The 21,203-nt window shown below is 40.8% G+C and overlaps 1 protein-coding gene across 1 annotated transcript in view; it reads right to left on the minus strand.

The window, feature by feature from the left end:
* Positions 1 to 21,203, minus strand: part of LOC140724535 (uncharacterized) — a 119,459-nt gene that overhangs the window by 11,137 nt on the left and 87,119 nt on the right. The window contains exon 8 of the mRNA XM_073038978.1: positions 1,001 to 21,154. Within this exon, the coding sequence (XP_072895079.1) occupies positions 1,001 to 21,154 (20,154 nt within the window). The remainder of the gene's footprint in view (positions 1 to 1,000; positions 21,155 to 21,203) is intronic.

The following is a 21,203-nucleotide window of genomic DNA, read 5'->3' on the forward strand; positions in this document are numbered from 1 at the left end:
ATGCAAGTGATGGCTATTTGACCAAGTTTGCATGTGATGCAAAGATGGGAAGCTTATGTTGAGCAAGCAGGGAGTCTGCAGAAGGACTTGGACAGAGAATGGGCAAAGAGGTGACATATGGAATCCAGTGCAGTGTTGGGTTATGTACTTTGGAAGAAGGAATAAATACATCAACTATTTTCTAAATAGAGAAGGGGGGTGAATTCAGAAATCGAAGGTGCAAAGGGATTTGGGAGATCTAGTGCAGGATTCCCTAAAGATTAACGTGCAGGGTTGAATCATTAGTAAGGGAGGCAAATGCATTCATTAGCATTCATTTCAAGATGACTAGAATATAAAAGCATGAATGCAAATGCTGAAATATTGGTCAGACCACATTTGGAGTATTGTGAGCTGTTTTGGATCCAATATGAAAGGATGTGCTGGCATTAGAAAGGGTCGAGAGATGGTTTATGTGAATGATCCTCAAAAAGAAAGGGTTAACATATGAGGAACGTTTGATGGCTCTGGGCCTGTACTCACTAGAGTTTAGAAGAATGAGGTGGGAGCTTATTGATCCCACCAAATATTGAACAGCAAAGACAGAGTGAATGTGGAGATGATGTTTAAAATAGCGGCATTGTCTAAGAACACATGGCACAGCCTCAAAATATTGCAGAAGGATGTCTCTTTAAAGCAGAGAAAAGGAGGGATTTCCTTAACCAGAGGATTGTGAATCTGTGGATTTCATTGCCACAGATGGCGCTGGAGTACCCTTGAAGTGACAGTTGTTGATTTGAAAGGGTGTAAAAGCTTATGAGAAAAAGGCAGGGGAATAGGATTCAGAGATAAAAAAAAATCAGCCATGATAGAAAAGTGGATCACATTTGATAAGCTGAATGGCCTAATTCTGCTACTACATCTTATGGTATTAATTCCAATGTCCCATTATGAACCACTGTGTCTATTGCTGGTACTTCACCTCCAAATTTAAAAAATTAGATTATATGAATATCAGTACCTGGTTCTTTGGCAGAATCTGAGTCTTCCTTTGGTGTTGTAAAGCCAAAATCCACATCTGGAAATGTAAATGTAGAAACTCCAGATGACTGCACTTTAACCTCTGGCATTTTCAGATTATCTCCATTCACTATGTTAACATCCATTGAATCCGTATCCACACTCAGTCTTGCTGCTTCAACATTAAGGCCTGGGCTTTTGAAGCCCATTGGCAAACTTGCAGTCTCACTTTTTGTTGCAATATCGGGGGGAATAATTCCATATTTTGGCAATTTAAATTTCGCAATTTTTATTTTTCCTCTGCTTCCTTCGTCTTCCTCAACAGAGCTGTCGATACAAGCTTCAGATTGCAAAGGCAAGACTTCAACAGTTTCACATTTAACATTCAAAACAGGTGAAGTTCCATCACTTTGCATTTTAAATTTAGGGGGTTTTATTTTCTCACCTTTCCCATCACTTTCCAAGTCCAGAGCGTCTACATCTAATCCACAATACGGAGCAACCACATCAAACATCTCCCCCCGTACTTCGACTTCAGACGAATCAACACGAGGTTCGCTCTCTGGAGCGGACACTTCAAGCACTTCGCACTCAACATCCATTTCAGGTTTTGTCAATAAAACTGCATCAAGGTCAAATGTACATTCTGCCTTTGGAACACATACATGTGTTGATGGCTTTTCAACCTTGTGCATTTTTAGGCTGATTTCCGGAGCATCCACATGTATACCTCCAACACCAATTTCACCCTCTATCTTACCTATCTGTATCTCGGCTTCTGAAATTTTAATATCAACATCAGGTTTTAGGAGAGTAATATCAGCTTTGGACAAGTTGATATCAACGCTTATTTTTGGGTCTTTAATATCAGATTCAGAAATTTCAACTTTTCGGACATTCATATTCCTGCTTTTGCCTTCAATATCTACATGAGAAGAATCTACATCAAGTTCACACTCTGGAGCGGACACTTCAAGCATTTTCTCCTCTATCACCACTTCAGGCTTTGTCATCGAAACATCTATGTCTGGCTTCTTCACGACCAAATCCACCTCTGGACCTTTGAGTTTGGGAAGAGATATTCCAAATGAAGGCATTTTCATGGATGGCATTTTAAACTTCCCACCACGACCTTTAATCTTCCCATCGTGAGATTCAATATCCACATCTATTTCTGGTGCCTGGATAACAGCACGAATGGTTTGTTGATCTATTGACATTTCTGGTACAGAAACATCAACATCGGGCTTCTCTACGGATACATTAATGTCAGCTTTACCTTCCAACTTTGGCAAAGATATATCTGTTGATGGCTTTTCTACCTTTGGCATTTTTAGACTGACGTCCGGAGCCTCCAGATGTATACATCCGACACCAATTTCACCTTCTAACTCACCAGGTTGTATATCAGCTTCTGGAATTTTAATATCAGCTTCCAGTTTTGGGAGAGTAATATCAGCTTTTGGCAAGCTGACATCAAGACTCATTTTTGGAGCTTTAATATCAGGTGCAGAAATTCCAAATTTTGGCACTTTAAATTTTGGGAGCTTCATTTTCCATCCTTTGCCTTCAATATCCACTTCTGATGAATCTACATCAAGTTCACACTCTGGAGCGGACACTTCAAGCATTTTGTCCTCTATCTCCACTTCAGGCTTTGTCATGGAAACATCTATGTCTGGCTTCTTCAGGTCCAAATCCACCTCTGGACCTTTGAGTTTGGGAAGAGTTATTCCAAATGAAGGCATTTTAAACTTCCCACCACGACCTTTAATCTTCCCATCGTGAGATTCAATATCCACATCTATTTCTGGTGCCTGAATGTCAGCACGAATGGTTTGTTGATCTATTGACATTTCTGGTACAGAAACATCTACATCAGGCTTCTCTACAGCTACATTAATGTCAGCTTTACCTTTCACCTTCGGCATAGATATATCTGCTGATGGCTTTTCTACCTTTGGCATTTTTAGACTGACTTCCGGAGTCTCCACATGTATACCTCCGACACCAATTTCACCTTCTAACTTGCCAGGTTGTATATCGGCTTCTGGAATTTTAATATCCGTTTCAAGTTTCGGGAGAGTAATATCAGCTTTTGGCAAGCTGACATCAAGACTCATTTTTGGAGTTTTAATATCAGGTGCAGAAATTCCAAATTTTGGCACTTTAAATTTTGGGAGCTTCATTTTCCATCCTTTGCCTTCAATATCCACTTCTGATGAATCTACATCAAGTTCACACTCTGGAGCGGACATTTCAAGCATTTTGTCCTCTATCTCCACTTCAGGCTTTGTCATCGAAACATCTATGTCTGGCTTCTTCACGTCCAAATCCACCTCTGGACCTTTGAGTTTGGGAAGAGTTATTCCAAATGAAGGCATTTTAAACTTCCCACCACGACCTTTAATCTTCCCATCGTGAGATTCAATATCCACATCTAATTCTAGTGCCTGGATGTCAGCACGAATGGTTTGTTGATCTATTGACATTTCTGGTACAGAAACATCTACATCAGGCTTCTCTACAGCTACATTAATATCAGCTTTACCGTCCACCTTTGGCATAGATATATCTGCTGATGGCTTTTCTACCTTTGGCATTTTTAGACTGACATCTGGAGCCTCCACATGTATACCTCCGACACCAATTTCACCTTCTAACTTGCCAGGTTGTATATCGGCTTCTGGAATTTTAATATCAGTTTCAAGTTTCGGAAGAGTAATATCAGCTTTTGGCAAGCTGACATCAAGACTCATTTTTGGAGCTTTAATATCTGGTGCAGAAATTCCAAATTTTGGCACTTTAAATTTTGGGAGCTTCATTTTCCCTCCTTTGTCTTCAATATCTACATGAGAAGAATCTACATCAAGTTCACACTCTGGAGCGGACACTTCAAGCATTTTGTCCTCTATCTCCACTTCAGGCCTTGTCATGGAAACATCTATGTCTGGCTTCTTCAGGTCCAAATCCACCTCTGGACCTTTGAGTTTGGGAAGAGTTATTCCAAATGAAGGCATTTTAAACTTCCCACCACGACCTTTAATCTTCCCATCGTGAGATTCAATATCCACATCTATTTCTGGTGCCTGGATGTCAGCACGAATGGTTTGTTGATCTATTGACATTTCTGGTACAGAAACATCTACATCAGGCTTCTCTACAGCTACATTAATGTCAGCTTTACCTTTCACCTTCGGCATAGATATATCTGCTGATGGCTTTTCTACCTTTGGCATTTTTAGACTGACTTCCGGAGCTTCCACATGTATACCTCCGACACCAATTTCACCTTCTAACTTGCCAGGTTGTATATCGGCTTCTGGAATTTTAATATCCGTTTCAAGTTTCGGGAGAGTAATATCAGCTTTTGGCAAGCTGACATCAAGACTCATTTTTGGAGCATTAATATCTGGTGCAGAAATTCCAAATTTTGGCACTTTAAATTTTGGGAGCTTCATTTTCCATCCTTTGCCTTCAATATCCACTTCTGATGAATCTACATCAAGTTCACACTCTGGAGCGGACACTTCAAGCATTTTGTCCTCTATCTCCACCTCAGCCTTTGTCATGGAAACATCTATGTCTGGCTTCTTCAGGTCCAAATCCACCTCTGGACCTTTGAGTTTGGGAAGAGTTATTCCAAATGAAGGCATTTTAAACTTCCCACCACGACCTTTAATCTTCCCATCGTGAGATTCAATATCCACATCTATTTCTGGTGCCTGGATGTCAGCACGAATGGTTTGCTGATCTATTGACATTTCTGGTACAGAAACATCTACATCTGGCTTCTCTACAGCTACATTAATGTCAGCTTTACCGTCCACCTTTGGCATAGATGTATCTGCTGATGGCTTTTCTACCTTTGGCATTTTTAGACTGACTTCCGGAGCCTCCACATGTATACCTCCGACACCAATTTCACCTTCTAACTTGCCAGGTTGTATATCGGCTTCTGGAATTTTAATATCCGTTTCATGTTTCGGGAGAGTAATATCAGCTTTTGGCAAGCTGACATCAAGACTCATTTTTGGAGCTTTAATATCTGGTGCAGAAATTCCAAATTTTGGCACTTTAAATTTTGGGAGCTTCATTTTCCCTCCTTTGCCTTCAATATCTACATGAGTAGAATCTACATCAAGTTCACACTCTGGAGCAGACACTTCAAGCATTTTGTCCTCTATCTCCACTTCAGGCCTTGTCATGGAAACATCTATGTCTGGCTTCTTCAGGTCCAAATCCACCTCTGGACCTTTGAGTTTGGGAAGATTTATTCCAAATGAAGGCATTTTAAACTTCCCACCACGACCTTTAATCTTCCCATCGTGAGATTCAATATCCACATCTATTTCTGGTGCCTGGATGTCAGCACGAATGGTTTGTTGATCTATTGACATTTCTGGTACAGAAACATCTACATCAGGCTTCTCTACAGCTACATTAATGTCAGCTTTACCTTTCACCTTCGGCATAGATATATCTGCTGATGGCTTTTCTACCTTTGGCATTTTTAGACTGACTTCCGGAGCCTCCACATGTATACCTCCGACACCAATTTCACCTTCTAACTTGCCAGGTTGTATATCGGCTTCTGGAATTTTAATATCCGTTTCAAGTTTCGGGAGAGTAATATCAGCTTTTGGCAAGCTGACATCAAGACTCATTTTTGGAGCATTAATATCTGGTGCAGAAATTCCAAATTTTGGCACTTTAAATTTTGGGAGCTTCATTTTCCATCCTTTGCCTTCAATATCCACTTCTGATGAATCTACATCAACTTCACACTCTGGAGCGGACACTTCAAGCATTTTGTCCTCTATCTCCACTTCAGGCCTTGTCATGGAAACATCTATGTCTGGCTTCTTCAGGTCCAAATCCACCTCTGGACCTTTGAGTTTGGGAAGATTTATTCCAAATGAAGGCATTTTAAACTTCCCACCACGACCTTTAATCTTCCCATCGTGAGATTCAATATCCACATCTATTTCTGGTGCCTGGATATCAGCACGAATGGTTTGTTGATCTACTGACATTTCTGGTACAGAAACATCTACATCAGGCTTCTCTACAGCTACATTAATGTCAGCTTTACCGTCCACCTTTGGCATAGATATATCTGCTGATGGCTTTTCTACCTTTGGCATTTTTAGACTGACATCCGGAGCCTCCACATGTATACCTCCGACACCAATTTCACCTTCTAGCTTGCCAGGTTGTATATCGGCTTCTGGAATTTTAATATCAGTTTCAAGTTTCGGAAGAGTAATATCAGCTTTTGGCAAGCTGACATCAAGACTCATTTTTGGAGCTTTAAGATCTGGTGCAGAAATTCCAAATTTTGGCACTTTAAATTTTGGGAGCTTCATTTTCCCTCCTTTGCCTTCAATATCTACATGAGAAGAATCTACATCAAGTTCACACTCTGGAGCGGACACTTCAAGCATTTTGTTCTCTATCTCCACTTCAGGCCTTCTCATGGAAACATCTATGTCTGGCTTCTTCAGGTCCAAATCCACCTCTGGACCTTTGAGTTTGGGAAGAGTTATTCCAAATGAAGGCATTTTAAACTTCCCACCACGACCTTTAATCTTCCCATCGTGAGATTCAATATCCACATCTATTTCTGGTGCCTGGATATCAGCACGAATGGTTTGTTGATCTACTGACATTTCTGGTACAGAAACATCTACATCAGGCTTCTCTACAGCTACATTAATGTCAGCTTTACCGTCCACCTTTGGCATAGATATATCTGCTGATGGCTTTTCTACCTTTGGCATTTTTAGACTGACATCCGGAGCCTCCACATGTATACCTCCGACACCAATTTCACCTTCTAGCTTGCCAGGTTGTATATCGGCTTCTGGAATTTTAATATCAGTTTCAAGTTTCGGAAGAGTAATATCAGCTTTTGGCAAGCTGACATCAAGACTCATTTTTGGAGCTTTAAGATCTGGTGCAGAAATTCCAAATTTTGGCACTTTAAATTTTGGGAGCTTCATTTTCCCTCCTTTGCCTTCAATATCTACATGAGAAGAATCTACATCAAGTTCACACTCTGGAGCGGACACTTCAAGCATTTTGTTCTCTATCTCCACTTCAGGCCTTCTCATGGAAACATCTATGTCTGGCTTCTTCAGGTCCAAATCCACCTCTGGACCTTTGAGTTTGGGAAGAGTTATTCCAAATGAAGGCATTTTAAACTTCCCACCACGACCTTTAATCTTCCCATCGTGAGATTCAATATCCACATCTATTTCTGGTGCCTGGATATCAGCACGAATGGTTTGTTGATCTATTGACAATTTTGGTACAGAAACATCTACATCAGGCTTCTCTACAGCTACATTAATGTCAGCTTTACTTTTCACCTTCGGCATAGATATATCTGCTGATGGCTTTTCTACCTTTGGCATTTTTAGACTGACTTCCGGAGCTTCCACATGTATACCTCCGACACCAATTTCACCTTCTAACTTGCCAGGTTGTATATCGGCTTCTGGAATTTTAATATCAGTTTCAAGTTTCGGGAGAGTAATATCAGCTTTTGGCAAGCTGACATCAAGACTCATTTTTGGAGCTTTAAGATCTGGTGCAGAAATTCCAAATTTTGGCACTTTAAATTTTGGGAGCTTCATTTTCCCTCCTTTGCCTTCAGTATCCACTTCGGATGAATCTACATCAAGTTCACACTCTGGAGCGGACACTTCAAGCATTTTGTCCTCTATCTCCACCTCAGGCTTTGTCATGGAAACATCTATGGCTGGCTTCTTCAGGTCCAAATCCACCTCTGGACCTTTGAGTTTGGGAAGAGTTATTCCAAATGAAGGCATTTTAAACTTCCCACCACGACCTTTAATCTTCCCATCGTGAGATTCAATATCCACATCTATTTCTGGTGCCTGGATGTCAGCACGAATGGTTTGTTGATCTATTGACATTTCTGGTACAGAAACATCTACATCAGGCTTCTCTACAGCTACATTAATGTCAGCTTTACCGTCCACCTTTGGCATAGATATATCTGCTGATGGCTTTTCTACCTTTGGCATTTTTAGACTGACATCCGGAGCCTCCACATGTATACCTCCGACACCAATTTCACCTTCTAACTTGCCAGGTTGTATATCGGCTTCTGGAATTTTAATATCAGTTTCAAGTTTCGGAAGAGTAATATCAGCTTTTGGCAAGCTGACATCAAGACTCATTTTTGGAGCTTTAATATCTGGTGCAGAAATTCCAAATTTTGGCACTTTAAATTTTGGGAGCTTCATTTTCCCTCCTTTGCCTTCAATATCTACATGAGAAGAATCTACATCAAGTTCACACTCTGGAGCGGACACTTCAAGCATTTTGTCCTCTATCTCCACTTCAGGCCTTGTCATGGAAACATCTATGTCTGGCTTCTTCAGGTCCAAATCCACCTCTGGACCTTTGAGTTTGGGAAGAGTTATTCCAAATGAAGGCATTTTAAACTTCCCACCACGACCTTTAATCTTCCCATCGTGAGATTCAATATCCACATCTATTTCTGGTGCCTGAATGGCAGCTCCAATGGTTTGTTGATCTATTGACATTTCTGTTACAGAAACATCAACATCAGGCTTCTCTACGGATACATTAATGACAGCTTTACCTTTCAACTTCGGCATAGATATATCTGCTGATGGCTTTTCTACCTTTGGCATTTTTAGACTGAATTCCGGAGCCTCCACATGTATACTTCCGACACCAATTTCACCTTCTAACTTGCCAGGTTGTATATCGGCTTCTGGAACTTTAATATCAGCTTCCAGTTTTGGGAGAGTAATATCAGCTTTTGGCAAGTTGACATCAAGACTCATTTTTGGAGCTTTAATATCTGGTGCAGAAATTCCAAATTTTGGCACTTTAAATTTTGGGAGCTTCATTTTCCCTCCTTTGCCTTCAATATCCACTTCTGATGAATCTACATCAAGTTCACACTCTGGAGCGGACACTTCAAGCATTTTGTCCTCTATCTCCACCTCAGGCTTTGTCATGGAAACATCTATGTCTGGCTTCTTCAGGTCCAAATCCACCTCTGGACCTTTGAGTTTGGGAAGAGTTATTCCAAATGAAGGCATTTTAAACTTCCCACCACGACCTTTAATCTTCCCATCGTGAGATTCAATATCCACATCTATTTCTGGTGCCTGGATATCAGCACGAATGGTTTGTTGATCTATTGACAATTTTGGTACAGAAACATCTACATCAGGCTTCTCTACAGCTACATTAATGTCAGCTTTACCTTTCACCTTCGGCATAGATATATCTGCTGATGGCTTTTCTACCTTTGGCATTTTTAGACTGACTTCCGGAGCTTCCACATGTATACCTCCGACACCAATTTCACCTTCTAACTTGCCAGGTTGTATATCGGCTTCTGGAATTTTAATATCAGTTTCAAGTTTCGGGAGAGTAATATCAGCTTTTGGCAAGCTGACATCAAGACTCATTTTTGGAGCTTTAAGATCTGGTGCAGAAATTCCAAATTTTGGCACTTTAAATTTTGGGAGCTTCATTTTCCCTCCTTTGCCTTCAATATCCACTTCTGATGAATCTACATCAAGTTCACACTCTGGAGCGGACACTTCAAGCATTTTGTCCTCTATCTCCACCTCAGGCTTTGTCATGGAAACATCTATGTCTGGCTTCTTCAGGTCCAAATCCACCTCTGGACCTTTGAGTTTGGGAAGAGTTATTCCAAATGAAGGCATTTTAAACTTCCCACCACGACCTTTAATCTTCCCATCGTGAGATTCAATATCCACATCTATTTCTGGTGCCTGGATATCAGCACGAATGGTTTGTTGATCTATTGACATTTTTGGTACAGAAACATCTACGTCAGGCTTCTCTACAGCTACATTAATGTCAGCTTTACCTTTCACCTTCGGCATAGATATATCTGCTGATGGCTTTTCTACCTTTGGCATTTTTAGACTGACTTCCGGAGCCTCCACATGTATACCTCCGACACCAATTTCACCTTCTAACTTGCCAGGTTGTATATCGGCTTCTGGAATTTTAATATCAGTTTCAAGTTTCGGGAGAGTAATATCAGCTTTTGGCAAGCTGACATCAAGACTCATTTTTGGAGCTTTAAGATCTGGTGCAGAAATTCCAAATTTTGGCACTTTAAATTTTGGGAGCTTCATTTTCCCTCCTTTGCCTTCAATATCCACTTCTGATGAATCTACATCAAGTTCACACTCTGGAGCGGACACTTCAAGCATTTTGTCCTCTATCTCCACCTCAGGCTTTGTCATGGAAACATCTATGTCTGGCTTCTTCAGGTCCAAATCCACCTCTGGACCTTTGAGTTTGGGAAGAGTTATTCCAAATGAAGGCATTTTAAACTTCCCACCACGACCTTTAATCTTCCCATCGTGAGATTCAATATCCACATCTATTTCTGGTGCCTGGATATCAGCACGAATGGTTTGTTGATCTATTGACAATTTTGGTACAGAAACATCTACATCAGGCTTCTCTACAGCTACATTAATGTCAGCTTTACCTTTCACCTTCGGCATAGATATATCTGCTGATGGCTTTTCTACCTTTGGCATTTTTAGACTGACTTCCGGAGCTTCCACATGTATACCTCCGACACCAATTTCACCTTCTAACTTGCCAGGTTGTATATCGGCTTCTGGAATTTTAATATCAGTTTCAAGTTTCGGGAGAGTAATATCAGCTTTTGGCAAGCTGACATCAAGACTCATTTTTGGAGCTTTAAGATCTGGTGCAGAAATTCCAAATTTTGGCACTTTAAATTTTGGGAGCTTCATTTTCCCTCCTTTGCCTTCAATATCCACTTCTGATGAATCTACATCAAGTTCACACTCTGGAGCGGACACTTCAAGCATTTTGTCCTCTATCTCCACCTCAGGCTTTGTCATGGAAACATCTATGTCTGGCTTCTTCACGTCCAAATCCACCTCTGGACCTTTGAGTTTGGGAAGAGTTATTCCAAATGAAGGCATTTTAAACTTCCCACCACGACCTTTAATCTTCCCATCGTGAGATTCAATATCCACATCTATTTCTGGTGCCTGAATGGCAGCTCCAATGGTTTGTTGATCTATTGACATTTCTGTTACAGAAACATCAACATCAGGCTTCTCTACGGATACATTAATGACAGCTTTACCTTTCAACTTCGGCATAGATATATCTGCTGATGGCTTTTCTACCTTTGGCATTTTTAGACTGACTTCCGGAGCCTCCACATGTATACTTCCGACACCAATTTCACCTTCTAACTTGCCAGGTTGTATATCGGCTTCTGGAACTTTAATATCAGCTTCCAGTTTTGGGAGAGTAATATCAGCTTTTGGCAAGTTGACATCAAGACTCATTTTTGGAGCTTTAATATCTGGTGCAGAAATTCCAAATTTTGGCACTTTAAATTTTGGGAGCATCATTTTCCCTCCTTTGCCTTCAATATCTACATGAGAAGAATCTACATCAAGTTCACACTCTGGAGCGGACACTTCAAGCATTTTGTCCTCTATCTCCACTTCAGGCCTTGTCATGGAAACATCTATGTCTGGCTTCTTCAGGTCCAAATCCACCTCTGGACCTTTGAGTTTGGGAAGATTTATTCCAAATGAAGGCATTTTAAACTTCCCACCACGACCTTTAATCTTCCCATCGTGAGATTCAATATCCACATCTATTTCTGGTGCCTGGATATCAGCACGAATGGTTTGTTGATCTATTGACAATTTTGGTACAGAAACATCTACATCAGGCTTCTCTACAGCTACATTAATGTCAGCTTTACCTTTCACCTTCGGCATAGATATATCTGCTGATGGCTTTTCTACCTTTGGCATTTTTAGACTGACTTCCGGAGCTTCCACATGTATACCTCCGACACCAATTTCACCTTCTAACTTGCCAGGTTGTATATCGGCTTCTGGAATTTTAATATCAGTTTCAAGTTTCGGGAGAGTAATATCAGCTTTTGGCAAGCTGACATCAAGACTCATTTTTGGAGCTTTAAGATCTGGTGCAGAAATTCCAAATTTTGGCACTTTAAATTTTGGGAGCTTCATTTTCCCTCCTTTGCCTTCAATATCCACTTCTGATGAATCTACATCAAGTTCACACTCTGGAGCGGACACTTCAAGCATTTTGTCCTCTATCTCCACCTCAGGCTTTGTCATGGAAACATCTATGTCTGGCTTCTTCAGGTCCAAATCCACCTCTGGACCTTTGAGTTTGGGAAGAGTTATTCCAAATGAAGGCATTTTAAACTTCCCACCACGACCTTTAATCTTCCCATCGTGAGATTCAATATCCACATCTATTTCTGGTGCCTGGATATCAGCACGAATGGTTTGTTGATCTATTGACATTTTTGGTACAGAAACATCTACGTCAGGCTTCTCTACAGCTACATTAATGTCAGCTTTACCTTTCACCTTCGGCATAGATATATCTGCTGATGGCTTTTCTACCTTTGGCATTTTTAGACTGACTTCCGGAGCCTCCACATGTATACCTCCGACACCAATTTCACCTTCTAACTTGCCAGGTTGTATATCGGCTTCTGGAATTTTAATATCAGTTTCAAGTTTCGGGAGAGTAATATCAGCTTTTGGCAAGCTGACATCAAGACTCATTTTTGGAGCTTTAAGATCTGGTGCAGAAATTCCAAATTTTGGCACTTTAAATTTTGGGAGCTTCATTTTCCCTCCTTTGCCTTCAATATCCACTTCTGATGAATCTACATCAAGTTCACACTCTGGAGCGGACACTTCAAGCATTTTGTCCTCTATCTCCACCTCAGGCTTTGTCATGGAAACATCTATGTCTGGCTTCTTCAGGTCCAAATCCACCTCTGGACCTTTGAGTTTGGGAAGAGTTATTCCAAATGAAGGCATTTTAAACTTCCCACCACGACCTTTAATCTTCCCATCGTGAGATTCAATATCCACATCTATTTCTGGTGCCTGGATGTCAGCACGAATGGTTTGTTGATCTATTGACATTTCTGGTACAGAAACATCTACATCAGGCTTCTCTACAGCTACATTAATGTCAGCTTTACCGTCCACCTTTGGCATAGATATATCTGCTGATGGCTTTTCTACCTTTGGCATTTTTAGACTGACATCCGGAGCCTCCACATGTATACCTCCGACACCAATTTCACCTTCTAGCTTGCCAGGTTGTATATCGGCTTCTGGAATTTTAATATCAGTTTCAAGTTTCGGAAGAGTAATATCAGCTTTTGGCAAGCTGACATCAAGACTCATTTTTGGAGCTTTAATATCTGGTGCAGAAATTCCAAATTTTGGCACTTTAAATTTTGGGAGCTTCATTTTCCCTCCTTTGCCTTCAATATCTACATGAGAAGAATCTACATCAAGTTCACACTCTGGAGCGGACACTTCAAGCATTTTGTCCTCTATCTCCACTTCAGGCCTTGTCATGGAAACATCTATGTCTGGCTTCTTCAGGTCCAAATCCACCTCTGGACCTTTGAGTTTGGGAAGATTTATTCCAAATGAAGGCATTTTAAACTTCCCACCACGACCTTTAATCTTCCCATCGTGAGATTCAATATCCACATCTATTTCTGGTGCCTGGATATCAGCACGAATGGTTTGTTGATCTATTGACAATTTTGGTACAGAAACATCTACATCAGGCTTCTCTACAGCTACATTAATGTCAGCTTTACCTTTCACCTTCGGCATAGATATATCTGCTGATGGCTTTTCTACCTTTGGCATTTTTAGACTGACTTCCGGAGCTTCCACATGTATACCTCCGACACCAATTTCACCTTCTAACTTGCCAGGTTGTATATCGGCTTCTGGAATTTTAATATCAGTTTCAAGTTTCGGGAGAGTAATATCAGCTTTTGGCAAGCTGACATCAAGACTCATTTTTGGAGCTTTAAGATCTGGTGCAGAAATTCCAAATTTTGGCACTTTAAATTTTGGGAGCTTCATTTTCCCTCCTTTGCCTTCAATATCCACTTCTGATGAATCTACATCAAGTTCACACTCTGGAGCGGACACTTCAAGCATTTTGTCCTCTATCTCCACCTCAGGCTTTGTCATGGAAACATCTATGTCTGGCTTCTTCAGGTCCAAATCCACCTCTGGACCTTTGAGTTTGGGAAGAGTTATTCCAAATGAAGGCATTTTAAACTTCCCACCACGACCTTTAATCTTCCCATCGTGAGATTCAATATCCACATCTATTTCTGGTGCCTGGATATCAGCACGAATGGTTTGTTGATCTATTGACATTTTTGGTACAGAAACATCTACGTCAGGCTTCTCTACAGCTACATTAATGTCAGCTTTACCTTTCACCTTCGGCATAGATATATCTGCTGATGGCTTTTCTACCTTTGGCATTTTTAGACTGACTTCCGGAGCCTCCACATGTATACCTCCGACACCAATTTCACCTTCTAACTTGCCAGGTTGTATATCGGCTTCTGGAATTTTAATATCAGTTTCAAGTTTCGGGAGAGTAATATCAGCTTTTGGCAAGCTGACATCAAGACTCATTTTTGGAGCTTTAAGATCTGGTGCAGAAATTCCAAATTTTGGCACTTTAAATTTTGGGAGCTTCATTTTCCCTCCTTTGCCTTCAATATCCACTTCTGATGAATCTACATCAAGTTCACACTCTGGAGCGGACACTTCAAGCATTTTGTCCTCTATCTCCACCTCAGGCTTTGTCATGGAAACATCTATGTCTGGCTTCTTCAGGTCCAAATCCACCTCTGGACCTTTGAGTTTGGGAAGAGTTATTCCAAATGAAGGCATTTTAAACTTCCCACCACGACCTTTAATCTTCCCATCGTGAGATTCAATATCCACATCTATTTCTGGTGCCTGGATGTCAGCACGAATGGTTTGTTGATCTATTGACATTTCTGGTACAGAAACATCTACATCAGGCTTCTCTACAGCTACATTAATGTCAGCTTTACCGTCCACCTTTGGCATAGATATATCTGCTGATGGCTTTTCTACCTTTGGCATTTTTAGACTGACATCCGGAGCCTCCACATGTATACCTCCGACACCAATTTCACCTTCTAGCTTGCCAGGTTGTATATCGGCTTCTGGAATTTTAATATCAGTTTCAAGTTTCGGAAGAGTAATATCAGCTTTTGGCAAGCTGACATCAAGACTCATTTTTGGAGCTTTAATATCTGGTGCAGAAATTCCAAATTTTGGCACTTTAAATTTTGGGAGCTTCATTTTCCCTCCTTTGCCTTCAATATCTACATGAGAAGAATCTACATCAAGTTCACACTCTGGAGCGGACACTTCAAGCATTTTGTCCTCTATCTCCACTTCAGGCCTTGTCATGGAAACATCTATGTCTGGCTTCTTCAGGTCCAAATCCACCTCTGGACCTTTGAGTTTGGGAAGAGTTATTCCAAATGAAGGCATTTTAAACTTCCCACCACGACCTTTAATCTTCCCATCGTGAGATTCAATATCCACATCTATTTCTGGTGCCTGGATATCAGCACGAATGGTTTGTTGATCTATTGACATTTTTGGTACAGAAACATCTACGTCAGGCTTCTCTACAGCTACATTAATGTCAGCTTTACCTTTCACCTTCGGCATAGATATATCTGCTGATGGCTTTTCTACCTTTGGCATTTTTAGACTGACTTCCGGAGCCTCCACATGTATACCTCCGACACCAATTTCACCTTCTAACTTGCCAGGTTGTATATCGGCTTCTGGAATTTTAATATCAGTTTCAAGTTTCGGGAGAGTAATATCAGCTTTTGGCAAGCTGACATCAAGACTCATTTTTGGAGCTTTAAGATCTGGTGCAGAAATTCCAAATTTTGGCACTTTAAATTTTGGGAGCTTCATTTTCCCTCCTTTGCCTTCAATATCCACTTCTGATGAATCTACATCAAGTTCACACTCTGGAGCGGACACTTCAAGCATTTTGTCCTCTATCTCCACTTCAGGCTTTGTCATGGAAACATCTATGTCTGGCTTCTTCACGTCCAAATCCACCTCTGGACCTTTGAGTTTGGGAAGAGTTATTCCAAATGAAGGCATTTTAAACTTCCCACCACGACCTTTAATCTTCCCATCGTGAGATTCAATATCCACATCTATTTCTGGTGCCTGGATGTCAGCACGAATGGTTTGTTGATCTATTGACATTTCTGGTACAGAAACATCTACATCAGGCTTCTCTACAGCTACATTAATGTCAGCTTTACCTTTCACCTTCGGCATAGATATATCTGCTGATGGCTTTTCTACCTTTGGCATTTTTAGAGTGACATCCGGAGCCTCCACATGTATATCTCCGACACCAATTTCACCTTCTAACTTGCCAGGTTGTATATCAGCTTCTGGAATTTTAATATCAGTTTCAAGTTTCGGGAGAATAATATCAGCTTTTGGCAAGCTGACATCAAGACTCATTTTTGGAGCTTTAATATCTGGTGCAGAAATTCCAAATTTTGGCACTTTAAATTTTGGGAGCTTCATTTTCCCTCCTTTGCCTTCAATATCCACTTCTGATGAATCTACATCAAGTTCACACCCTGGAACGGACACTTCAAGCATTCTGTCCTCTATTTCCACTTCAGGCTTTGTCATGGAAACATCTATGTCTGGCTTCTTCACATCCAAATCCACCTCTGGACCTTTGAGTTTGGGAAGAGTTATTCCAAATGAAGGCATTTTAAACGTCCCACCACGACCTTTAATCTTCCCATCGTGAGATTCAATATCCACATCTATTTCTTGTGCCTGGATGTCAGCACGAATGGTTTGTTGATCTGTTGACATTTCTGGTACAGAAACATCAACATCAGGCTTCTCTACGGATACATTAATGTCAGCTTTACCTTTCACCTTCGGCATAGATATATCTGCTGATGGCTTTTCTACCTTTGGCATTTTTAGACTGACTTCCGGAGCATCCACATGTATAACTCCGACACCAATTTCACCTTCTATCTTGCCAGGTTGTATATCGGCTTCCGGAATTTTAATATCAGTTTCAAGTTTCGGAAGAGTAATATCAGCTTTTGGCAAGCTGACATCAAGACTCATTTTTGGAGCTTTAATATCTGGTGCAGAAATTCCAAATTTTGGCACTTTAAATTTTGGGAGCTTCATTTTCCCTCCTTTCCCTTCAATATCCACTTCTGATGAATCTACATCAAGTTCACACCCTGGAACGGACACTTCAGGCATTCTGTCCTCTATCTCCACTTCAGGCCTTATCATGGAAACATCTATGTCTGGCTTCTTCACGTCCAAATCCACCTCTGGACCTTTGAGTTTGGGAAGAGTTATTCCAAATGAAGGCATTTTAAACTTCCCACCACGACCTTTAATCTTCCCATCGTGAGATTCAATATCCACATCTATTTCTGGTGACTGGATGTCAGCACGAATGGTTTGTTGATCTATTGACATTTCTGGTACAGAAACATCTACATCAGGCTTCTCTACGGATACATTAATGTCAGCTTTACCTTTCACCTTCGGCATAGATATATCTGCTGATGGCTTTTCTACCTTTGGCATTTTTAGACTGACTTCCGGAGCCTCCACATGTATACCTCCGACACCAATTTCAGCTTCTAACTTGCCAGGTTGTATATCGGTTTCTGGAATTTTAATATCCGTTTCAAGTTTCGGGAGAGTAATATCAGCTTTTGGCAAGCTGACATCAAGACTCATTTTTGGAGCTTTAATATCTGGTGCAGAAATTCCAAATTTTGGCACTTTAAATTTTGGGAACTTCATTTTCCCTCCTTTGCCTTCAATATCTACATGAGAAGAATCTACATCAAGTTCACACTCTGGAGCGGTGACTTCAAGCATTTTGTCCTCTATCTCCACTTCAGACCTTATCATGGAAACATCTATGTCTGGCTTCTTCACGTCCATATCCACCTCTGGACCTTTGAGTTTTGGAAGAGTTATTCCAAATGAAGGCATTTTAAACTTCCCACCACGACCTTTAATCTTCCCATCGTGAGATTCAATATCCACATCTATTTCTGGTGCCTGGATATCAGCACGAATGGTTTGTTGATCTATTGACAATTTTGGTACAGAAACATCTACATCAGGCTTCTCTACAGCTACATTAATGTCAGCTTTACCTTTCACCTTCGGCATAGATATATCTGCTGATGGCTTTTCTACCTTTAGCATTTTTAGACTGACTTCCGGAGCTTCCACATGTATACCTCCGACACCAATTTCACCTTCTAACTTGCCAGGTTGTATATCGGCTTCTGGAATTTTAATATCAGTTTCAAGTTTCGGGAGAGTAATATCAGCTTTTGGCAAGCTGACATCAAGACTCATTTTTGGAGCTTTAAGATCTGGTGCAGAAATTCCAAATTTTGGCACTTTAAATTTTGGGAGCTTCATTTTCCCACCTTTGCCTTCAATATCTACATGAGAAGAATCTACATCAAGTTCACACTCTGGAGCGGACACTTCAAGCATTTTGTCCTCTATCTCCACCTCAGGCTTTGTCATGGAAACATCTATGTCTGGCTTCTTCAGGTCCAAATCCACCTCTGGACCTTTGAGTTTGGGAAGAGTTATTCCAAATGAAGGCATTTTAAACTTCCCACCACGACCTTTAATCTTCCCATCGTGAGATTCAATATCCACATCTATTTCTGGTGCCTGGATGTCAGCACGAATGGTTTGTTGATCTATTGACATTTCTGGTACAGAAACATCTACATCAGGCTTCTCTACAGCTACATTAATGTCAGCTTTACCTTTCACCTTCGGCATAGATATATCTGCTGATGGCTTTTCTACCTTTGGCATTTTTAGACTGACTTCCGGAGCCTCCACATGTATACCTCCGACACCAATTTCACCTTCTAACTTGCCAGGTTGTATATCGGCTTCTGGAATTTTAATATCAGTTTCAAGTTTCGGGAGAGTAATGTCAGCTTTTGGCAAGCTGACATCAAGACTCATTTTTGGAGCTTTAAGATCTGGTGCAGAAATTCCAAATTTTGGCACTTTAAATTTTGGGAGCTTCATTTTCCCTCCTTTGCCTTCAATATCCACTTCTGATGAATCTACATCAAGTTCACACTCTGGAGCGGACACTTCAAGCATTTTGTCCTCTATCTCCACTTCAGGCTTTGTCATGGAAACATCTATGTCTGGCTTCTTCACGTCCAAATCCACCTCTGGACCTTTGAGTTTGGGAAGAGTTATTCCAAATGAAGGCATTTTAAACTTCCCACCACGACCTTTAATCTTCCCATCGTGAGATTCAATATCCACATCTATTTCTGGTGCCTGGATGTCAGCACGAATGGTTTGCTGATCTATTGACATTTCTGGTACAGAAACATCTACATCTGGCTTCTCTACAGCTACATTAATGTCAGCTTTACCGTCCACCTTTGGCATAGATATATCTGCTGATGGCTTTTCTACCTTTGGCATTTTTAGACTGACTTCCGGAGCCTCCACATGTATACCTCCGACACCAATTTCACCTTCTAACTTGCCAGGTTGTATATCGGCTTCTGGAATTTTAATATCCGTTTCATGTTTCGGGAGAGTAATATCAGCTTTTGGCAAGCTGACATCAAGACTCATTTTTGGAGCTTTAATATCTGGTGCAGAAATTCCAAATTTTGGCACTTTAAATTTTGGGAGCTTCATTTTCCCTCCTTTGCCTTCAATATCTACATGAGAAGAATCTACATCAAGTTCACACTCTGGAGCGGACACTTCAAGCATTTTGTCCTCTATCTCCACTTCAGGCCTTGTCATGGAAACATCTATGTCTGGCTTCTTCAGGTCCAAATCCACCTCTGGACCTTTGAGTTTGGGAAGATTTATTCCAAATGAAGGCATTTTAAACTTCCCAACACGACCTTTAATCTTCCCATCGTGAGATTCAATATCCACATCTATTTCTGGTGCCTGGATATCAGCACGAATGGTTTGTTGATCTATTGACAATTTTGGTACAGAAACATCTACATCAGGCTTCTCTACAGCTACATTAATGTCAGCTTTACCTTTCACCTTCGGCATAGATATATCTGCTGATGGCTTTTCTACCTTTGGCATTTTTAGACTGACTTCCGGAGCTTCCACATGTATACCTCCGACACCAATTTCACCTTCTAACTTGCCAGGTTGTATATCGGCTTCCGGAATTTTAATATCAGTTTCAAGTTTCGGAAGAGTAATATCAGCTTTTGGCAAGCTGACATCAAGACTCATTTTTGGAGCTTTAATATCTGGTGCAGAAATTCCAAATTTTGGCACTTTAAATTTTGGGAGCTTCATTTTCCATCCTTTGCCTTCAATATCCACTTCTGATGAATCTACATCAAGTTCACACCCTGGAACGGACACTTCAAGCATTCTGTCCTCTATCTCCACTTCAGGCCTTATCATGGAAACATCTATGTCTGGCTTCTTCACGTCCAAATCCACCTCTGGACCTTTGAGTTTGGGAAGAGTTATTCCAAATGAAGGCATTTTAAACTTCCCACCACGACCTTTAATCTTCCCATCGTGAGATTCAATATCCACATCTATTTCTGGTGACTGGATGTCAGCACGAATGGTTTGTTGATCTATTGACATTTCTGGTACAGAAACATCTACATCAGGCTTCTCTACGGATACATTAATGTCAGCTTTACCTTTCACCTTCGGCATAGATATATCTGCTGATGGCTTTTCTACCTTTGGCATTTTTAGACTGACTTCCGGAGCCTCCACATGTATACCTCCGACACCAATTTCACCTTCTAACTTGCCAGGTTGTATATCGGTTTCTGGAATTTTAATATCCGTTTCAAGTTTCGGGAGAGTAATATCAGCTTTTGGCAAGCTGACATCAAGACTCATTTTTGGAGCTTTAATATCTGGTGCAGAAATTCCAAATTTTGGCACTTTAAATTTTGGGAAGTTCATTTTCCCTCCTTTGCCTTCAATATCTACATGAGAAGAATCTACATCAAGTTCACACTCTGGAGCGGTGACTTCAAGCATTTTGTCCTCTATCTCCACTTCAGGCCTTATCATTGAAACATCTATGTCTGGCTTCTTCACGTCCAAATCCACCTCTGGACCTTTGAGTTTCGGAAGAGTTATTCCAAATGAAGGGATTTTCATTGATGG

The sequence above is a fragment of the Hemitrygon akajei genome, chromosome 3 (genome assembly GCF_048418815.1).
Source record: "Hemitrygon akajei chromosome 3, sHemAka1.3, whole genome shotgun sequence".
NCBI lineage: Eukaryota > Metazoa > Chordata > Chondrichthyes > Myliobatiformes > Dasyatidae > Hemitrygon > Hemitrygon akajei.